This window comes from Pleuronectes platessa, chromosome 9 (assembly GCF_947347685.1).
Source record: "Pleuronectes platessa chromosome 9, fPlePla1.1, whole genome shotgun sequence".
NCBI lineage: Eukaryota > Metazoa > Chordata > Actinopteri > Pleuronectiformes > Pleuronectidae > Pleuronectes > Pleuronectes platessa.
The window spans coordinates 18,050,964-18,071,385 of record NC_070634.1 but is presented as its reverse complement, the minus strand read 5'-3'; the positions used below and the strand labels follow the sequence as shown (position 1 = coordinate 18,071,385).

Here is a 20,422-nt window from a genome sequence, read left to right as displayed (position 1 = left end):
GCCTATTAACACCCCTTCACTTGATCTCCTTCACCCCCCACTATCTCCAACACTCTCTCTCGACATTCGACCTCCTCTCCCTCAAGTCTTATCGCAACACACACTCACGCACTCTCTCTCTCGCGCACACACTCGTGCTCTCAGGGTGGAGGTGTTGAGACTAGATGGAGGGTTAAGTGGGTGAGCATCTGTTTTATAGCCCATTACAGCAGAGGATCCACTGAAGCTCTATGCTGCTGCTCACTGGAAGCTGATGGCTTAAGGCTAAAGAAGAGGCTGAGGAGAGAGAGATGGGAAGCAGTGGACACTGACCCCCCCTGCAACACTCATCAGACACACCTCATCTCCGTCAGGATGGAATTTAGTATTCCTTTGTTTCCCTGCAGCTTCTGGAGGGAACTGAGAAAGGACTGTGTTTGTGTGTTTGTGCATGTGTGTGTGCGCACGAGAGAGCGTGGGAGAGAGAGATCGGTGAGCAGGTAGGGGTAAAAGATGGACAATAGCAAAGATAAGACGGATAAGAACAGTGAGAGGGATGGAGAGACTGCCAAAGGGAAAGAGAAGCAGAGGAAAGGATAGCTGTGAATGAGGGAGAGGGAGAGAGAGAGTAAGAGAGAGACAGCACACAATCAGTAAACCAGAGGGAAGGTTCAGACAGCACAACCAGAACTCACAGACACTCTGTTTGTGTGTGTGTTAGAGAGAGAAGGCAAGGACAGGGCGTGAGCAAAGAGCAAAGGAGAAAAATAAAAGATTATATAAGCAGATAACACTTAAAACACACCCTCCCCAACACAGACACATAGGTTTTGGGTTAACCTTCCAGCCCCATGGTCACACTCTAGTTGTACTGTAATAAATCCTCCTTCTATTGAAGAGAAGCTTGAATATGAGCAGTAAACCAGTGGTTGTGTTCATTTAGCACATTGAGCATGTTCAGTGCTGCCAGGACACCCTAGCTGCCAGCTGTGGTACTGCGACAGAAAATAAATCTGGAGGCAATATAGATAGGATTGTTTTTCCCCTACAGAGAGGAGGACCATTACAATGAAGATATCTGTAAAACTGCTATCAAAAACTTAATTTGAACATTTTGTGATAGTGACGGCAGAGATACTGAGAAGAAATGCAGAAGGACTGAGAGGTTGGAACACAACAAACGTCCATGAAAAGATACAAACATGGCCTTTGCCCTTTCTTACGTGGTTCCACATTTTAAACCTGCATCGTAGAACTATTGTCTCCCTCTTCTGGCACATACATACTGGCATGTGTGCATTGTGTGTCTGTGTGGAGCAGAGTCTCGTTATGCTCCAGGAAAGGGAACACCTCACTGCTCTGTCGGTCAACATGTTTCTGTGAGTGTGTATGTGAGATGCAGTGAGACCTTATAAGGCTGCACGGCTGTGCCACAGTTACAACAGAGAAAAAAAAATAAAAAAGGAAAAAATAAAACGTGAGAGCAAATGAATGGGGAGGCAGCTACCAAAGTACCGAGAGGAAAGGTAAGTACAGTAAGAGACAGAGAGGTGGAAAGAAGCAGAGAGGAAGAAGATGCCAGGAGGTTGCATGCTTCCCTCTCAAATCAGTCCATTACTCATCGCTGCTCTCACTCTCTTAATCCTCTGTCTTTTCTCCCCTTTCTGCATCACTCCATCTCCCTCCCCGCGTCCTTTATGATAGATGGACACACTTTATTTTTTTGTCTGGGTGAAATTGAAATACTTTTAATAAATGGTATTTGATCATCCGTACATAGATTTGCATGGATTTCCGACCCGGAATTAACTGCAGTATTGGGGGCATTTCTAGTAAAATTAGCATCCACTGGTTAAAAAAAAACCTACGTCTAATCCTTTTATCACTTTATTTATCAACCACATCATAAATATTGGGCTTTCTAAACAAACTTTTGACACTCAGTCGCTGTGACATTTATGAGAAAGCCTTCCAGTACAATGACAAAAAAGAAAATATATCTTTAACGAGACCCCGGCCCCTTGTGTGTTAACTCAAGTGTTCATCAAGGTCTTGGACGTCCCAAAAAAGAAAAGTCATGCTTGTGCGGTGCTTACGTTGTTAAGATTGCAGAGGCACTGAAACTAAGGTGGATGTAATGTGATTTGTTCAAAACTGCCACAGCCAATGACACGTTCCACCTCAAACTTATAGGTTAATATAAACCACTGAGGGTGACAGGTTTTATCCCTGCTTTGTAAGTCAGGGTGTCACATATAGATACACAAATACAACTGCAATCCTTTTGTACTTCATCTCGTTCTGACGACATCTATCTGCCTCAAGTGACTAACGGAGATCATCTCTGTCCAACCTCCAGCCGCTCAGCGACTCACTTCAACTTAAGGAGAAGGGTGGCAGTAAAGACGCATAGAGTCTTATTCAGTATTCAATGGCCTTTTACTGTTTCCATTGAAACTAACTCTGACCACCACCACCTGTACCATATACACCTTGAATTTTTAACGGCTTGCCCCATCAGTGAAACCCAAAGGCCACAATTCATTTGACCAATGATGATAAACAGTTTGGTCGTTTGTTGGTGGCTGTTGATGAAAGGTGCGACTCCGATGCTAACTAACACACACACACACACTAATCCGTGGAAACACTGTACCTTTATGTCAAAGTTGCAGTCGAACCGTTTGATGAGGACAATGAAGGCGCCGGTCAGGTTGTCCCTCGGAGGCGGCTCGATGGGCTCGCACGCATTTTCTGGCCGTGCACCAATCAGGAAGCCCTGAGGGGACATCAATAGACACGTGAGTGACTTACATGCAAGATTAAGCAAACATCATTTATAGGAAGTTGAGAAACGAGGCGATAATTTCCCACAGATGAAATATATTATTTAGAGCAGGTATGAGAATATTTAATGCTTTATAAAGAGTGTTAAGTCTTTAGGAAGCTAAAATCGCTGCTACATAAATGATCATCTGTTTTTCAGATGCTATTAATGAATGATCAGATCAAATAAATAGATGCAAGCGACCAGTAATCATGATTAAACGTTTCATTTCAGAGAGTAGTGACATACATGAAATTCATTCAGTTTAATTTACTCATGCATCAGAAGGTGTTTCCTCTAATAATTAATACAAATTATAAACCATCATATGAGACATTTTGCTCAGAGGCACTTTGACAGAGATTCATCTTTACAGACTCAAAGCAACATTTATTATCATTATCTCACATCCTCCAACCTCTGAGACACCACTGGTCCTATTTAATCTGGTTTTGATAGTTTGGTCTGTATTCAATATAATTTATGCCGGTAACTCAAGAACTCAAAATGCAGCGTGAAAACTAAACCATCTCGAAACTCACATCACATGACGATATGATAAATGACTGCACCAAATATGTTTCTTCAGTGTTTCTGTGCAGCTAGACAAAACAAAATTACACCCCAGGACCCAGACAAAGCTCCCTGACCCAGAATTTGAGCAGCGCCATCTTCTCCTGCAGTTCCCAGAATAACAACATCCATCACAACCACGCATGAAAAACAAACTTGTAAAAATAAGGAAAAGAAAACCGAGATGCTGAGAAATGGTTCTGCTGCAGCCCCAGACGTAGCACCGGTAAATCAAACATTAATCTAACATAGTAACACATACATAATGAATACAGAGTTTGTGTGTGTGTGTGTGTATGTGTGTGTGTGTGTGTGTGTGTGTGTGTGTGTAGGTGTTTTATAGTCTACTAGATTTGAAGGGTGCTGTTGTTCTCAGTTTGTCACAGAAAAACTCTTGTGTTTCTTCTCTCTCTTTCTCACCCTCTGCTGCTTCCTGTCCTAATCCCATTTACAGCAGCAGCGTTTAAAGTGACTGATGAGAGGGAGATAGTGAGAGGATCAGAGACGGAGAGGCTGACTGAGCGATAAAGGGAGGGAGAAGAAAAGGAAAAAAACAACAAACGATACAAATATGGAAGAGAATCAGATGCTGACTAAAACACAGAAGAGAGGAGAAAAAGGGACACAGGAAAGACAAAAATAGAGAAGGTGACGATAAGAGAGAGGTAGAGCGGATACATGTACAACAGATGATGAGCGGAAAAAACATCAGAAATGAGGCGAGAGGTTTCTTATGTGATATACATTACTAAGCAACTGTGTGCCTGTGTGTCAGGCAGGGAGTGTGGACTGCTGTGGGAGTCTACCAGCAATTTGTCTCTCTCTCTCTCTTATTTTTTCACACACACACACACACACACACACACACACACACACACACACACACACACACACACACACACACACACACACACACACACACACACACACACACACACACACACACACACACACACACACACACACACACACACACACACACACACACAGAGAGAGACTCCAAAAAAGCCTCTCTGCAACAAATGGAAAATTACCACAGTGACAAAACAAAGCCCCAGCACAGTGCGACAGTGTTGAGACAAAGCACGGACGCACACACACTGTTTTGTTGTAGATTAATATTATTGGACTAGATGTTAAATGTTATTTACTACTGGGATCAGGGAGATAATCGTAAATCAGGGAGGAGAGACTTGTGAGGAAGGAATCACCCTCTGTCCTCACCGTCGTCACCCCTGGATACCTCCTCCTCCTCCAGTGCAGCCCTGCCTTGCAGCTAAATGACATCACTGTGCCACTGCCTCACATTCTTCCTCCTCCCTCTCCCCCTCCTCCTCCTCCTCCTCACTTTGAAACCAGTGGCAAGAGAGCCCCCTGTTGGGTAGAAAAAAACATGGAAAAACCCCACCAGCCAGCACTGCAGAATGCAGAGACAAGATGATGGTGAAAAACAGGAAATAACTCGAGTAGGAAGGAGAATCCTGGTAAAAGCCCAACTACAGCTGCAGCTTACTAACTGTGGTATGGGACTTTTGTGTATAACAATATGTTTTACATCCTGTTACGGTGTCTTTACTGTCCTCTTTTTAAGCCAGGATGTTTTCATGCCTGACATGAGCCTTTTCTTTATCACACAGAAATATCACAGGGACAAATTAATGTGTTTTTAGGGTATTTTCTAAATACAGAAACTGTCATAAAATGAGTGAAATTAACCTTTCCCTTTTTTTAATACTCCCACATTTCTGCTCATTACAAAATAATTACTAGTTATCCTTGTATTTGGTTGTTTTTACTAAGACAACACTTTGATACAGCCTGATTATTAGTAGTTGTTCTAAATTTAACATCTAGGCCCCAACATTAAGCCCTGAGCACTGAAATCAAGGCTCATCTTTGTTTCTGAGTAAAAGAACAGGCTTTAGTTTGTCTTTTGGCCCGAATGGGTGAGGAATAATCGGATGGGGGGGCTGGCGAAACAACTCTATATACATAGAGTATAATGTTGAAATAAAAAAAATATAAAGCTACAGTAATATGATCGTGGCTGCTTCGTTCGGCTCTAATGGTTGTAGAAAAACTGTGACTGCGACCGGACCTGATGTGATTTAATTTTGGAGAAAATGCCTTATTTTGAAAAACACAAACCATTGAATTCACTCCAGTTCACCACATGATGAAGAACTTCTGGTGCTGTTTTCGCTGAGATTATGGTAATTTTTACTTTTAAAAGGAATCTGTGTAAAATATGTTGATGAATAAACATACCAAGCTGATTGATTTCTTCTCGTTCTACTCATAAGACAACACAAAACCAGTGAGTTCATCTTACAGCTAATGGGCTCAACAAACAAGTGTGGGTTTCTATTGTTGCAGAACTCAACAGGAAGGAGAGGGCCTCTTTGGTGGACTATTCCAAATTAGTGCAGAGTGATCACAATTAATCCTGTCAGTAAAACCCTCTCTGTGAGGATTGTTTGCAGACTTGCTCTGGGATCAGTAAAGAGAGAAACTCTCTGTAGCCTGAGCTTCCTGTAAGCAGATTAACACCTGGGTTACTCCAGGCTCAGCTGCAGATTCAGATTCTCCACTTAGACCTGAACCCCTTTAAAACCCCCACCTACATTACAAATGGCCACCACAGGAAGTAGGTGAGGCTTTCACACACAAACAGACTAGTTTTCACTTTGTGTTTAATCATTACACCACATCAGTTTTTATCGTTACATTATGATTCTATAATCACAGCATTTACAGCCACTGACCCTTGACCTTCATTCAGAGGCCTGACGAGGAAATCCAGTGAAATGGGCGGCTGCTATACAAATGAGAATAAATGTGGGATTGTTTCTGGGTCAAACTTTAGACCGGCTGAGAGTATGTGGATGGGAAAAGCAGAACAATTGCAATAAAGTGGTGAAACAACATTTCACTGCGATATACAAGTTTCTAGGAATTAGATGTTTTTACTCCCACTTCTAGGTACACACAGAAAATTCTAATGACAAACTGTCCAATCAACCTCCACTATATTCAGGCCACAATTAAAGCCTGAGGAAATGACTACAGAGACGTTTGTGTATTAACCAACTAATGAGACAAAATTCCTTCTACCATTTCTAAAATAAGCAAACTACTCAGAAATATTAGATGTTCCGATAAACTCTTTTGTGGCTTCTGGAAAAGCACATCTAGGAACCAGGCGTTTATGTCACATGATAGGGAATATTTATATTTATACCGGTGTGTGCACTTTTGAGGTTTTATAACCGGGCAAAGCCGTTGCTCAACGCCTCTCTCTGCAAAAATCCAAACCACAGAGGCTACCCAGAGGAAGCTCAAGAGTCCTTCGTCAGACTGTGAGTCCAGATCAGCCTGTAATTGTGGAATGGAACATGGGTCCAGAAATGGAATAAAAACAAAAAAAGCCTAAAAAGCTGAGACATTTCCTGTGAAGTTATTTTAAGTTGAGTATCGAATTTTCACATTCCTTCTTCCACTTTTGTTAGCCATAGTTAAATCATAGTGGCAAAATACAAGACGTAACAAAGTTTCTATCCATGCAAAGTTTTAAAGTACTTTTCATTGTTTTTTTTATACTGCTTACTTAATCTGAATATTTGTTATTGTAATTTCACATTGATGAGTGATGTCATGCTGCATTTTAAATCCATTTCTTAATTGAAACTATTGCTATGAACCTTTTAAGAAATGAAATAAAGCATAACTGCATTGTGTGGGTTTACGCAGGCTTGCATTGGCCTTGCTTTGCAACCCTGAGGCAACAGTAAACAGCCCGGTTGTGTAAGTGGGAACAGGAGAGGCTCTGTTTGAGGCCGAGCTCCCTGTGGGGAATCCTCTGCAGACAAACAGACTTGTGCTGCCTTGTGATGCCAGAGGTTTTTTCCAGGCATTGTGCAGCTGCAGGACAACAACGTCTGAAGTGAGGTTATCCCATAAGAATGAATAATGCTAATTTTAAGGATGCACTTTGGCTTTTGCCCACCAGCATGCATGGAATTAGCCCCCGTCACTGGATTTGCATAAACCTTAACAGATTTATGATAACACCTTACTTTAATGGGAAAGACAATAATGATGTTAACCTTTATTCTCCATAAATCTGAATAAACTGAGCAGCTGTGGCTGAGGAGGCAAAGATTACAGTAACCAAAAGGCTGGTGGTTCTATGCCCAGCACCTCCCGTTTGCATCCCAAAGTGATTGGGCAAGTTTTACTGTAACCCCAAATTAACCCTGATGTCTATACTGACAGAGTATGAAAAGAAGATGGGCTGTATCTAGCAACGTGTGTATGGGCGTAAGCAACTTGAACTGTAAAGCCCTTTGAGTGGATGATATGTCTGGTAAAGCGCCATATAAATGCAGTCTGTTTACCGTAACTGTATTATAGAAACATTTCTGAGTGTAACTGTAAATCACTGCAGTCGTCTTGAAACAGCTCCCTGCCACACTCGCTCAGGCAGACACGGTGAGGAACAGGCGGGTTTTGCCCTCAGGGACTAGGGCAACATGTCTGCATGGCACTCGGACTCTCTGCCCTGACTAGACATCAGCACAGAGAGATTAGATGAGAGAGAGACAGGGGGCCTAAGCCTTGTATCTGCTTTCATAACACCGACTGTTACATAACACTAACACACATACACACTAAGCAGTACGACTGTGCGCCATAATCCCTGCCGCTTGCCGAGCAACCCACCTACCTTTCCTGTAGCGATATTCATATGTATCATTATATGTTCATTAATAAATGACAAATGACCACAGTTAGACACCACAGCAACCGACCCCTAGACACAGTATCTAAATATGTCAATTATTTACTGCAATATATAGCTGAGACACCTGCACCTGCAGTTAACTGTGTGCCATTGTGACCACGGCCTGCAAAGCTTTGTTTCAATAAGTTTTATCTATTGAATTTTTATTTTGGGGATATTTTGTCCATATCGGACAGTGACACTGACAGTGCTTTTATATGGTATGTGAATTACACACTAGACTAAGGGAAACCAAACTTTCCACTTATTAGTTCAGGTTATACACAAACAGGTATATCTTGCTAAAATGACCTTGAGTAAATCAATGAATAAATCCATTATCTGAACCGTAACCAACTTTATTAAGTGTTAACTTGCCAAGCTCCTATGAAAAATTCTTGTTCGAAATTCTCGGATTTTAGGAAATATATTACCTAAAAACAAACAAGATGGGGTCAGAACTCGTGAAAATGCCATAACTCAGCTGTGGGTCTGTTATAATGTCGCCATGATGCTAAACTTGGCATCATTACATGTAGATAAGTGGCTGTAATTATGAATGTCCAAATATACGGGCTTAACCAGAACATAAACACAAAACAACACACAAAGCATTTTGCAATAAATTTGCTTATGTGAGCCGAAATCCTTGGGATGACGACAACAACAACCACTACTGGGCTCTTGACTCTGGGAATAGCCACAATGACCAGCTTAGATGGCAGACATGAATCATCCCTCTGTTTGGGAGCTTCGTGGATCAAACAGTATGTGGGTTGCTGGGTGTGGTGGTGGGTGCTGGGGGCTAGGGATGGTGGCATACAGAAACAACACACTTCTTTACAATTCACAGCACAGAGCAGCAACGTTTTAAAAGCTTGTTCATGGTAAAGCTATTGAACTTTAAAGGGATCTAATTAGTTGTTCCTTTGTGCAGTAGATCTACAATGCGTGGTATTTTTTAACTGTGTTTGAGTGTAGCTGGCTGCTGCAACTTATAGATATACACAAATCAAGAAGTCCACTTATAATGGTATTCTGCTGAGATGTGAAGGAATCTTTACAAGCATCAAAACACCTTGTAAGATGTAAAATAGTATATATTTGTGGCCAGTGTTTGAGGGTGAGAGGATGTTTTTAAAAAGGTATTTTAATATTTCCTACAGTGAGCTTGAACCTTTTTTACATCGATCCATCCATCCATTCATTATCTATATAAATTCATATCAACCAAAAATAAGTGTTATGTTTTGTTCACTTACAAGTTTATGATCTTTTGAGCATGACATTAATGATGTTTTTTTCTTCACCCACTCTCTTTTTTATGTTTTCATAGTTACTCTCATGATTTGCCATTAGGGCCTTTAAATAAATCACTTTGTCAGACAACTCTGACCCTTCTTCACTCACCTTCAGTCCATCGCTGGGGAGACGATAACCAAACCGTGCAGGCAGGTCATCGAAGGTCTCCGTTCTGTTTTCAAAGGAGTACTGAAAGATGGAAAACATGTTAAATAATTAACAGAGGCTGATACTTTATCAAAACTAAACGATGGTATAGCCAGTTTTGACCAATAGGGGGCATAAATTCGAATCAAACACAGGCCTGAGATCTCATCAAGTTGTAACTGAGACCCTGCCTAACATGGGGATCGTTTTAGTGGTTTGACGAAACACTCACTGCAGAAATGTCAGCCTCCACGGGCAGCAGGTTGAGGAAGGCGAAGAGCTGCACGGTGAAGATGGTGTAAATCTGCGTCGCCGACAGCATTAACATTCCCAGAGACAGCAGCATCTTGGCATCACGTTACAACCCCAAACTGCTGTGCCACTCACTCACAAACATACAACATAAACACACAGACACACGTTGGCCTGCAGTAGGAATCCTAAATGCACCGTCCTGCTGCTGTCACACCTAGAAAAGACAACAATACTTGCATTATGTAAAACCCTCACTCACAAACATAGATTAAACAGTCTTGAATTGTCCTTATATAAATGTATAAGTTCTAAAATGAGATAATGATCTTTTTTTTAAGTTCCTAAACACTCACATTACAATATTTACTTGTATTAGCTGCAAAAAGAGATTGAACCATGAGCCCGTAGTTCCTCATGCTAAATCACATTATTGTAACCTACTGTGAGCTTATTTACAGTCGGTATCCTTGAAGCACATGAAGTTAAATTTAAATAGGGTGATTTAATCTTCAACACTTTTTCCTTAGCAATTTCTTTGATTGTGAAATAAGTAAGTCAGAGTTTGATGTTGGCTGTGGAACAGCAACTTAAAAAGGTATTGATGTCAGTTGAGAGTCTGTCTTTTCTGGAGTTTTAAGAGAAAATGATGTCGACATTTAGCTGTGTGCTCCAGCTTTGTCCAACAGATTATCTATACTGTGACTCAGCAGTCAACTCGCTGAACCATTAACGTTACTTTCAGATGTTTGACTCACACTGACTGCAGCAGCACACTGTGCAAGGCTTGGAGTTGTCCATGTTTGTGTTAAGTGGAAGACCATAAACAATGCTTGACTACATGAATTTTGATATTGAAATTAATATTCGGAAACTTTGTCAATTAACTTGGAACAGTTTATCACTATAAACTTGGACGTAACAAATGTCAATCACAGCCCTTTTTCCTTGATCTTATGTGATAACCTATTCTGACTACCTGAGAAGTTCTGTGAAAGTAAGTGGAGATATTCAGTAGAGCATTTATCTCTCTTGGGTGATGCTGTTCACTTGTCCTACATTTTAATTAGAAGAATATCCCCTGCCCAAGCAGCGTATGCTCTGTGGAGAACACAGAGGACCATAGAAAAGCCCTGGGCAGGAATTTATGACAATTGTCCTGTGATGTATATTTTCATTAAGCCAGTGTCTTGGCTCTGTGTCAGGACGATCTTGCTGCTTTTCATTGCCAGTTGCCTCGTAAAGACTATCTCAGCCTGGGGGGGCAAACAAGTTCATTCGGTCGAGGGCAGCATGTGATCAGGGGAAAACAAGGGCTAAACGCTTGCAAGGCTTTGGACCATTAAGCCATGTGGTCAAGCTGTAAAATAGGGAAATGGTATTTGAGGAAGGAGAACAGGCTGGATGTGGTCAATATCCTGTCTGTTTTTGCCAAACTGCTACATTTCATCAGTTTGATTAATCAGTGATAATCAATGTTTATTACATTGATGCAAATATCCTTTGAATCCAATCAATTAATCTGATTATCATTTTCTAGATTAAACTGTTCAATTAATAAATTGAAACAGTGATAAATTCACACAGTGTCCTGGAGCACAAGGTGGAGACATTTAACATCGTGTTTAGCTCGGCAAAATACTGTTCATCACTTACAAATATTCAATTTACTAATATATAAGACAAATAAATCTTCACAACTGAAATGCCGATATAAGGAAATATGTTAGTTTTGTTCGAGAAATATTTGCAGTAGGGCTCAAGCAATGATACATCCTTGTTTCTTTCAAGATAAAAAGAGTTTCACTCTTGAGTGAAGGTAGATCATCATAATCAAATATCCTCACCGTGCCAGTGCAATGTGTAACTTTTCCAACTGATGAAAATAATTCTGCTATAATCATCATCCTTATTGTTTTAACACTCAGCCCTGATTTGCAGATTTATTTTCTATCAATCAATTAATCGACCAATTATCACAGATTTGCTTTAACAGCCTTGCTCAGTGATTTGCAGTAAGTGTCAGTCATCAGTAGAGAATCACAAACAATGCTGCTACTATGCTGCCATGGGTTGATGAGCTGCAGGGTGGTGCTGGTGTTTATGGTAGATTTAACAGTAGTTGATATCTGATGCTCAAATGCAAATCCAGAAGATTCTTTTTATTATAATTACATGGCATGGATAAATACCTTCCAGAGACAGATGTATTGATTTTAACCTGGCGGGAACACCGGGGGGATTATTAAGCCAAAAGGGGAAGAGAAGGCAACATGACAGCTGGTGATCAGATGACTAAACCTCAAGAGACAGTTTGGGGGAAGAACGGAATATGAGGTAACAGTGGTTTTCCTGAATCGACATGTGAGGGTGACTGGGTGTTAAAAGAGGAAATAACAACACGAGCTGCCAACTGTGAATCTGTCTGTTCTGAAGTTTAACACCGCAAATCTCAGCGACTGTGCGGGTAACACACTGAACACTTCCATGCAGCCCGACGCGACCCCGTCATACAATGTGACATAGCAACACTTCAACAGAAAGTGTTTGTTCGCGTTAATATACCAGCGGTGTGGCGAGGAAACGCGTAACAGATGTGGAGCTGGCAGTAAAAACAGACCGTGCTGTGCCCGAGTTAGCACGGTGCTAACACAGGTGGCTAGCCCGCTGTTGGCCGCTGTTTACCTTCACTCCTGCCGGGAGACTGGTCTGGTCCGCGGGTTCAGCTGCTGCCGGGGACATCGCTTTCTTCGTTTCGCTGTAAAAGAACCCGCGCCACGACGGAGAGGTACTTCGACGCTGGGTCACTGTAATCCGCTAGCTTCTTCTTCTCCTTCTTCTTCTTCTTCTCCTTCATGGGAGAAACGTAAGAACCGTCCGTCACGTCCACTGGCTCCGTACTCGGCTTCTGATTGGACGACACACCCGTCAGTCGCCCTCCGTTGCGGAAATGACTCCAGACGTAAACAGATCCACGTGACGACACCAGAAACAGTCCACAGCCTTTTACAGTCACATGAGCAGCGTCTGTTTTTACAGCTTCATCACGGCTGCACAGATACACATAGGTATTTATTGTGACCGGTAAAGGTGTCTGCAAGTTAGTATGAACACATTTATCATCACCCTCCTCTTTAGAAAGTGTTGAAAACGGCCAGTGCTATAGTTTAAGTATAATTCATCTGCAGTGATCCAGGTTATATATTGAAAAACATATTTTATATTTATATAATTTTTATTTTAAATTTGGTATAATATGAAAAGAAATCGTTTAAATAAATATATTTAAAAAAATGATTAAGTTAAATAATGCAGAAGTGCACTGCGCATCTCTGGCACAGTTGACTTCTGCGCAGTATGTGCGCAAAGTCTTCCTCATTTTGAAGAGGTATTGTCTGGTTTCATTGTCTTCCACGTACAGATGTAAATAATGTTGATGGGTGTGATCTTATGGTTTGACAGCTGATGTTATCTTAGTCTTGTTCCATGATCCAACTTGTACAATGAAAACTGAAGCTTCAGAGACGGGCAGAAACAGAGACTGCTCACCTGTGGACAAAGGAAATACAAAATTGGGAGACCATCCTGTTTTGGCTCTATAGGGCTGCCCTAGAAGGCAGCTAATGTTAACTTAGCAATACTATTAGCAAATTAACCAGTGCCATTACCTCACTGCCCTGTCATTACAGTTTCCTTTTCAAGAGGCGCTTGGAGGAAAAGTTTGTTGAAATGTGTGTGTCAAAGTTCAGCTTAATTGTAGTTTTAAATACTCGGAACAGAATTTGAGCACAAAAAAAAAAAAAAAGGAACATAGATGGGGGGGAAAGGAGAATACAGAAGCTTGGCTGACAACACACTGCAAAGCAGCAACCTCAACCACTGGAGGCTCGACTTGTGTTACTCTTAAAATGATCTGTCCACCTCAAATTAAACTGAACATCTTCTTACATACCTGGTGGTTTGAAGTCTTCAACATAGATTTTGTTTCATATGATTCCCACTCATTCTTATATTTAATAAATCTGCTATGGGCACAAGTGAAAGGAAATTTAGAGAAAACATTTTTTCCTGCTTGATTAAAAACTGAATACAGCTCAAAGTTAAATTTATTCATCCACAAAATCAGGTATGTTATATTGCTCCACTCTGATCTACCAAGAGTTGCTAAAGAACATAAAGATAACGTTAGGAAAAACCTAGATCAAAACAGCAGTGAAAGAATAAAAATATTACCATGAAGGAAACGTTTAATCAATAGGAGCGTTCTGATTTTGATTTGTGGCCAAAGAAGAGAAATCATCACAGCTTGCAGCTCTTTCTTCTTTAGCCAGGATCGAGCACAAAGGCGCAGTGGACAGCTTGAGACTTGAAAAAGGTCAAATGGAAATTAACTGTCCCTTGTAAAATTTTATAGAAGAATCGTAAACGTCCAAAACATTTCAAGTTACTGTAAGGTTCTTTCAGCGCAGCTTGAAACCATGTGTCCCTTTGTATCACGATAAAAGGAAGAGGGAGGAACTGACGTAAGACCCGGGTCCCACATGGTAAAACTCACTTTATATCTGAAATACAGTAGCCTTGTATCTTAGTACACTCAGCCTGACCTGCTACGTGTAGGAATGTTAGAAAAGAGTCAAGTAACAACCACAGTTAACATACACTTACATTGTAATTGTTCTGCAATACTCTTATATTATCTATAACTTCACCTGAACTTTGAGTCCATGCACCTGATGAAGTGTAATTGTTGCTATGAACATGGAGGCTGATTAGATACAGATAACATGAGACTTTCTCGAACTCAACTATTGAGATTCAGTAGCTGTTGCTACAAACAACACAGCATTTTATCACATCTACATATGCTGGGATGGATTTTTTTTATTTATGATTTACTATGAACTCATTACATAGGGATTTATACTTTGTGCTTATTTGGTTACTGGATTTTTTTTTGTTACATATATTCACCCTTTTAATCTATTTCATCTTCATTTAATGCAGTTTGAAATTTTCCTATCCAACTTTATTGAAATGCTACTTGTCTGTGGCGTGAGAATTATTTCCCACCAATTTTATTTTATTTTATGCTATTTTTTTAATCTTTTCTTGTATTTTACATCGTGTCTTCTTTTATTGTACAGGCCTTTGTTTAACTGCAGTTGTTTTTTAATGTGTAATATGAATAATATGAACTAATACAACCGTTTAAAAGCCAAATGGATACACTTAAAAAACTCCTAGTTACCAAGCCAAACAGATAAGGTCATCAACTGTAGGTAGAACTATCATTTTAGATATCATTTTTGAATACATCTTGATTATAAACAGTTTTTACTTGACCTGTTAGATCCCTGTAAGAGTAGTTGTGCCTCCTCAGCCCCCCCACTACCCCAACCCACCCCACAATTCCTGCCCCCTTCCCAACAATGACTCTGAGAAACTCCCCACGCTGCACACTGCTCCGTCCCATCAGAGCGCCACAGAGGAGCCATACAGACGACGGACGGATGTCCTGACCATGAGGGTGCTTGTGTACTTTGAGGGCTCCTGTGAGCCTTTTGACATCCCTTCAGATCAGACTGTGGGGAGCATGAAGCAGATGTTGAAGGTAACACCAGCTCCTGTCAGGACCCACGGCCTCAGTGGACCTTTATACCTGGACAAGACTTGACATGATAAATATATGTGTGATGATTACTGAAGTGTTTGAGGGATCTATTGCAACTCTGGCATTATGTTGCTTTTGATGGTGAAATAGTGTGTATTGCAAATTGCTTTGTACTTGTATTCGTGTTGGCATGGACTGAAAGTAACACGGACACAATACTGTCAGCCTAATATTTGTTATATGTCAAAGACAAAGTACCACTGGAGAGGTTTTTATTCAGTTCACTTGGGAAAGTAAATGCAGCTTCACACTGAACATGGTCCATCACAAATGGATCTTGTTCATACTTTATCCACCTTCTCCTGTAGGAAACATTTCTTGTGCAACTCTCCGATGACAAGCAGGTCCGGCGCTACCTGGAGCTGAGCTATGGTGGTGCTGCTCTGCAGGACAGCTGGGCACTGTGTGATGTGGGTGTCACCAGTCGCAGTGCCATCCGTTGCCTGATAAAGGTATTTAATCATCAAGAGTTCACAGATTTGAAGCTGTGTCAGGATGTAAATACAATCAGCGTTTAATGTTGCATGTTGGCTCAGGTTTTCAGACACTTTAAAAAAAATAGCTTGCAAATTCAATGCTTGATTCAGATATCGGTGTTGAAGTTTATTTACTAGAAAGTGGTAGAGACAATTGAGCATAAAATAAGCCCTTTTTAAAATCTAGTAGTCTTTTAAGTCAAAATCATTCCAGTAAATCCTTTCGGTTTTGGAAACATAAAGAATGCCAGTTTAATTTAACCAGATTTATATGATGACAAACCTCTTTTATAATTTTGGGTACTTTATAATTAAATAGCACAGTTACCAGTAAATTGGCAACTGGATATTAAAACGTATTGTTTATTTTTCATGAACAAATAAATTAGCAAACCTATATAAGTTTTTACAATATTATAGGAAAGCAATTTTCCACCTGTAGAACTAACTGGTGCACATTTACTGCCTTGCTCAGCAGCACCAGTAAGTTGGATGCTTGTTATCACAGGAGTTTGAACTGGGTCTGTTTGTTCAACATCTATTCACTCACTCCATATAATCACTAAGGATGATTCCATTTTAAAACACACCGTTCCTGAATTGTTCATTGTTCCCCTGTGAGCAGCAGCATTGCGGGAAATCACTTCATGGCTGCAGCTGAGATCTTTAGTTTTTAGTGTGAGGTTTCATTCCAGGCTCATCTCTTGGCAACCTAGTTTAAAAGTTACAAGTTGTGAGCGTGGGTGTGTGTGTGTTTGTGTGCGTTCTTTCTCAGCCTTTGTCATCACTTAACATCCTCTCATAAAATCGGTTTCTATGGGATTTATAGTGTCTCAGACCAATTTAAATCTCCTGGCATTTGAATGTCGCGGTCTGGATACATCCGCTTTGACAATTCCCATGTTTTGTTCATTTTATTTCTAACAACTTGTGAGTCAGTTCAGTTAAAATCCTTTATTTATGAAAAGTCATTTTAATAGAGTGTACATAGGGTCAGCCACAGAGGGGCAGCAAACTCAAGGATCACTTTTTGCTGCCCCTGATAATGAGACATCAGAGGTCCCTTCTTTGTTTATGTTCAGCTATTGCTGTATTTTCATATTAAACAACGTTAGTTGTGAAAATTGGATTTAAAAAAAGAACTTCAAACTGGATAAATCCAATGTTTTACAATAAATCTAACATTGTATGTAAAACTTTGTTGATGGTTTGTACATGTTGGCTCATCCTAATAAAGCGTCTGCAAACTTAAATTAATTAAAATAAACTCATAAAAATATGAAATCGACCAATGCCTCTGAATTCAATAGAAGATATTATTTTTGCCAACACCCCTTCAGTGGAATGTGATACAAGGATTGCTCTGGAGTTCATTTGTTTGCACTATTAACTACATCACCATTATTCCACATTGATTCATTTCAGAATGAGCGAAGGCCTGTGATGCAGGTGTTCAACGCTGTGACAGGAAAAATGTTACCAGTCACAGGAAGTGAGGCTCTTCTGCGCATGTCCGTCGCAGGATTGAAAACGATGGTGTCCGTGCAGAGCCGCCTCCCCGTCAGCACCTTCAGACTCAGCAGCCTGACAGATGTGCAGCTCTTTGACTGTAACCAGCTGCAGGATTACGCCATTTCAGTGGGTATGGTATGATTACTCTCTGTGCTTCTAGGAATGATGTGTGCAGCTTCACAGTGAGTGCTGTCTGGCTAATTTGGGAAAAGTTGAGGAAAAGGTTATTGATTCAGTGAAAGATATATATAGGTGTTGTATTGTCTTTGCTCATGGAGAGGTTAATTGCTGCAGATTAGAAAATGTACTGGCTGCATCGCTGCAGAATGTAGGTTAGTATAAACTGGGTGACTGGTAGTTTTTGAAAGAAATTGAATATATTGGAATTGATGTTGCTTTAATAATCATAAAATGTAATCATCTTGTCATGATAGATAAAGGCTATTTCTATTAGCATTCAACAATGTTGGACAGGTGTTAACCAAAAACTCCAATATGATGGACAAAATTAATTTAATCAATTACTTTGCTGTTTGAATGCATAAGACATAGTAAAGGTTTATTTATTTTGAAATCAATGCAGTTCCTTGTTGTTGTTTTTTTACATAGGCACTACTCTCCGTTTGGACACATGGGATGGGTGGGTGGAGTTCCTCCACGGTTGCATCCTTGGACAAAGATTGAAAGTGAAGAGCCACCTATCAGAGGAGAGGAGTGTGATGAGGTCAGACCTGACGTGAAGAATGGCCTGGTCACAATGTAAAGCAAATATCGCGGGTCAAAGATCATCCAAGTTGAATGTGGAAGCCATTCAAAGCCATGCTGCCATTTACTTCCACAGAGGAATCCAATGTTCTATTCAGCTATCTGTGACCGGGCCATAAAGAGTGACACAGCTGTTGTCGTGCTTTGTATTCAACTCACATTAAGTGAAAGTTTCCTCTCATTCTCAGGTTTCAGCTGCGGGTGGCGCTGTACATCGCTGCCTCTTTAGGCCACCTGGACCTGGCGGGCTGGCTGCTGGAGAAAGGGGTGCATTCTGACGAACCAGTGGGAGTCCATCCGTACCGCCAATGGTGCCACCAAACCGCCCACCAAGATGCCGGAAAGAGTCCCATCCATGCAGCTGCAGAGGGCGGTCAGCTCCTCATCCTCAAACTCTTCATCTCGAGAAACCTTTTGAGCTTGGCTTGTCGGGACCCTGTTGGTCGTGACCCTTTGAAAGTCGCCCTTCAGCATGCCCACAGGGATTGTGTGCGCTACCTAGCCAACAAGCTGTGCTCTGTAGTATCCCTGCCTAATATTTCATTACCCATGCGGATATACCATCAAACAAAACGCTGGGTGAGTTTGGGGCAGAGAAAAGTGGCCTCCAGTCCATTCCAGTACACCAGCTCTCCATTCAAAGGCAGGGTAGGTGACATGTTGCTGGTAGATGGCTTCAACCAGCCGCAGATGTCTTCTAAATCCAGGAGAGCTGAAACCAAACCAAGGAAAAGAAACCGAGTTAAAGCCGTGCAACACTTACCACCCATTAGCAGGTCTCTCCCATCCAAAAGGGCACCACAACAACTACCCAGCGTGCAGTCCGTGAATGACTTTAAAAAGACGCAGAAAAGGTGGAAGCAAGATGTAAAACACAGAGATGATGACACCTGGATTAAAACAAAGGAGGGGGACAACCGGTTCACACGTCTCCCGCCAGTTACCAGAGGAGGCCCCCCCAACTCAGTGTTTGTTGGGTCACCATTAAAATCATCCAGTGTTCTGACTGCATCACTGGAGTCCTTTTCTCAGCACTGTGGACGGACACCAAGGGAAAATGCCATACACTACCTGAATATAGCCAGGTGTTTATATTCTCAACTGTATATGTTCATGTGCATGTAGCTCAGTGTAGGTGATTATAGATATTATATTACAAAATATTACTTTTGGGATTCGACTGATCTCCTCACTATTCTACATTCTGTGCAACATGGTTGAATGTGGTGAAAATTAAGATTATTTATTGGGAGATGTGGATCCGTTTTTTATTTTCAACAGACTATAATTCAATACATTAAAAAAATGTATCACTGTGTGTAATGATCTTTTTCTCTTTGATATAGAACATTCACAGAAAAACCTTGGTTGAAGCAGCTGAGCATTGCACAGACTTTGGTCAGGAAGCAACTCCAGGCCATGGATTGATACTCCTGCATCCTGCCTCATCGTGTGGCTCTCACATCAGAAGCCGGAGAGTCTGAAGAATCCTTCTGAGTGACAACTGAGGAGTGTACCTCAGGCTTAACGTGTCAGTTAAAGTGATACCTGTCTGTTGTTCGGCAAATACCTGCCTTTCTTTGCTCTTCAGAAAGACGTAGAGAATGACAGACATCGTTTATACCTGCAACTTTTTTTTAACTAACTTTTTTTAATTATTACATATTATGTTGGACAGAAGTCCAGACAGTGACTGGCCTTTTCTATAACGACTTGCCTTTGGTTGGAAATCCAAGGCTAAAACCACTAATATCAAGTATGTACTATTGTACATGTATATTTTGTGTGCACTTGCTACATACTGTTTGTCATATTTCATTTTTTTTTGCTTGTTTTCCTGCTTTGTATTTCATCCTCAACGATATGAGAATTTTAAATTTTAAAGGCTCATATCATTTCTTATAAGAGACGGCATAAATATTTTTCTTTAATTTGCATTTTGGCTGATTACTACTGAGTTACTCTCCTGATTTATTCAAGACATGAACATAATTATTTGTAAATGACTCATTCAGGTTCTGGTGCAATAAAACATGCTAGAAGAGACCCAGGCTTTTCAGTACCAACGACCGCTGTATGTAATTGTTGTGCACACGATAAACAAAAGTATTAAATCTGGACTGAAGTGCTTGTCA

The 20,422-nt window shown here is 40.8% G+C and overlaps 2 protein-coding genes across 2 annotated transcripts in view; one reads left to right on the top strand and one right to left on the bottom strand.

Moving 5' to 3' along the window:
• Positions 1-12,778, bottom strand: part of rnf13 (ring finger protein 13) — a 36,174-nt gene extending 23,396 nt beyond the window's left edge. The window contains exons 1-4 of the mRNA XM_053430781.1: positions 12,549-12,778; positions 9,844-10,080; positions 9,573-9,653; positions 2,636-2,758 (exon numbers count right to left, since the gene is read on the bottom strand). Of these exons, the coding sequence (XP_053286756.1) occupies positions 2,636-2,758; positions 9,573-9,653; positions 9,844-9,957 (318 nt within the window). The 5' untranslated portion in view covers positions 9,958-10,080; positions 12,549-12,778. The remainder of the gene's footprint in view (positions 1-2,635; positions 2,759-9,572; positions 9,654-9,843; positions 10,081-12,548) is intronic.
• A 2,606-nt stretch (positions 12,779-15,384) lies between these two features.
• Positions 15,385-20,400, top strand: LOC128448210 (protein ANKUB1). The gene is made up of 6 exons (XM_053430779.1): positions 15,385-15,474; positions 15,843-15,986; positions 17,436-17,652; positions 18,132-18,246; positions 18,476-19,372; positions 19,634-20,400. The coding sequence occupies exons 1-6, from the start codon at positions 15,385-15,387 to the stop codon at positions 19,713-19,715; spliced, it is 1,545 nt and encodes a 514-aa protein (XP_053286754.1). The 3' UTR covers positions 19,716-20,400.
• Positions 20,401-20,422: the final 22 nt, after the last annotated feature.

What these genes read in the sequence shown, in the direction of transcription:
- LOC128448210 (XM_053430779.1), top strand. Translation starts at nt 15,385, where the DNA reads ATGAGGGTGCTTGTGTACTTTGAGGGCTCCTGTGAGCCTTTTGACATC. An exon ending in CCATCCGTTGCCTGATAAAG is followed by an intron (nt 15,987 to 17,435) that starts GTATTTAATCAT and finishes GATTCATTTCAG; the next exon opens with AATGAGCGAAGGCCTGTGAT. An exon ending in GAGGAGAGGAGTGTGATGAG is followed by an intron (nt 18,247 to 18,475) that starts GTCAGACCTGAC and finishes TCTCATTCTCAG; the next exon opens with GTTTCAGCTGCGGGTGGCGC.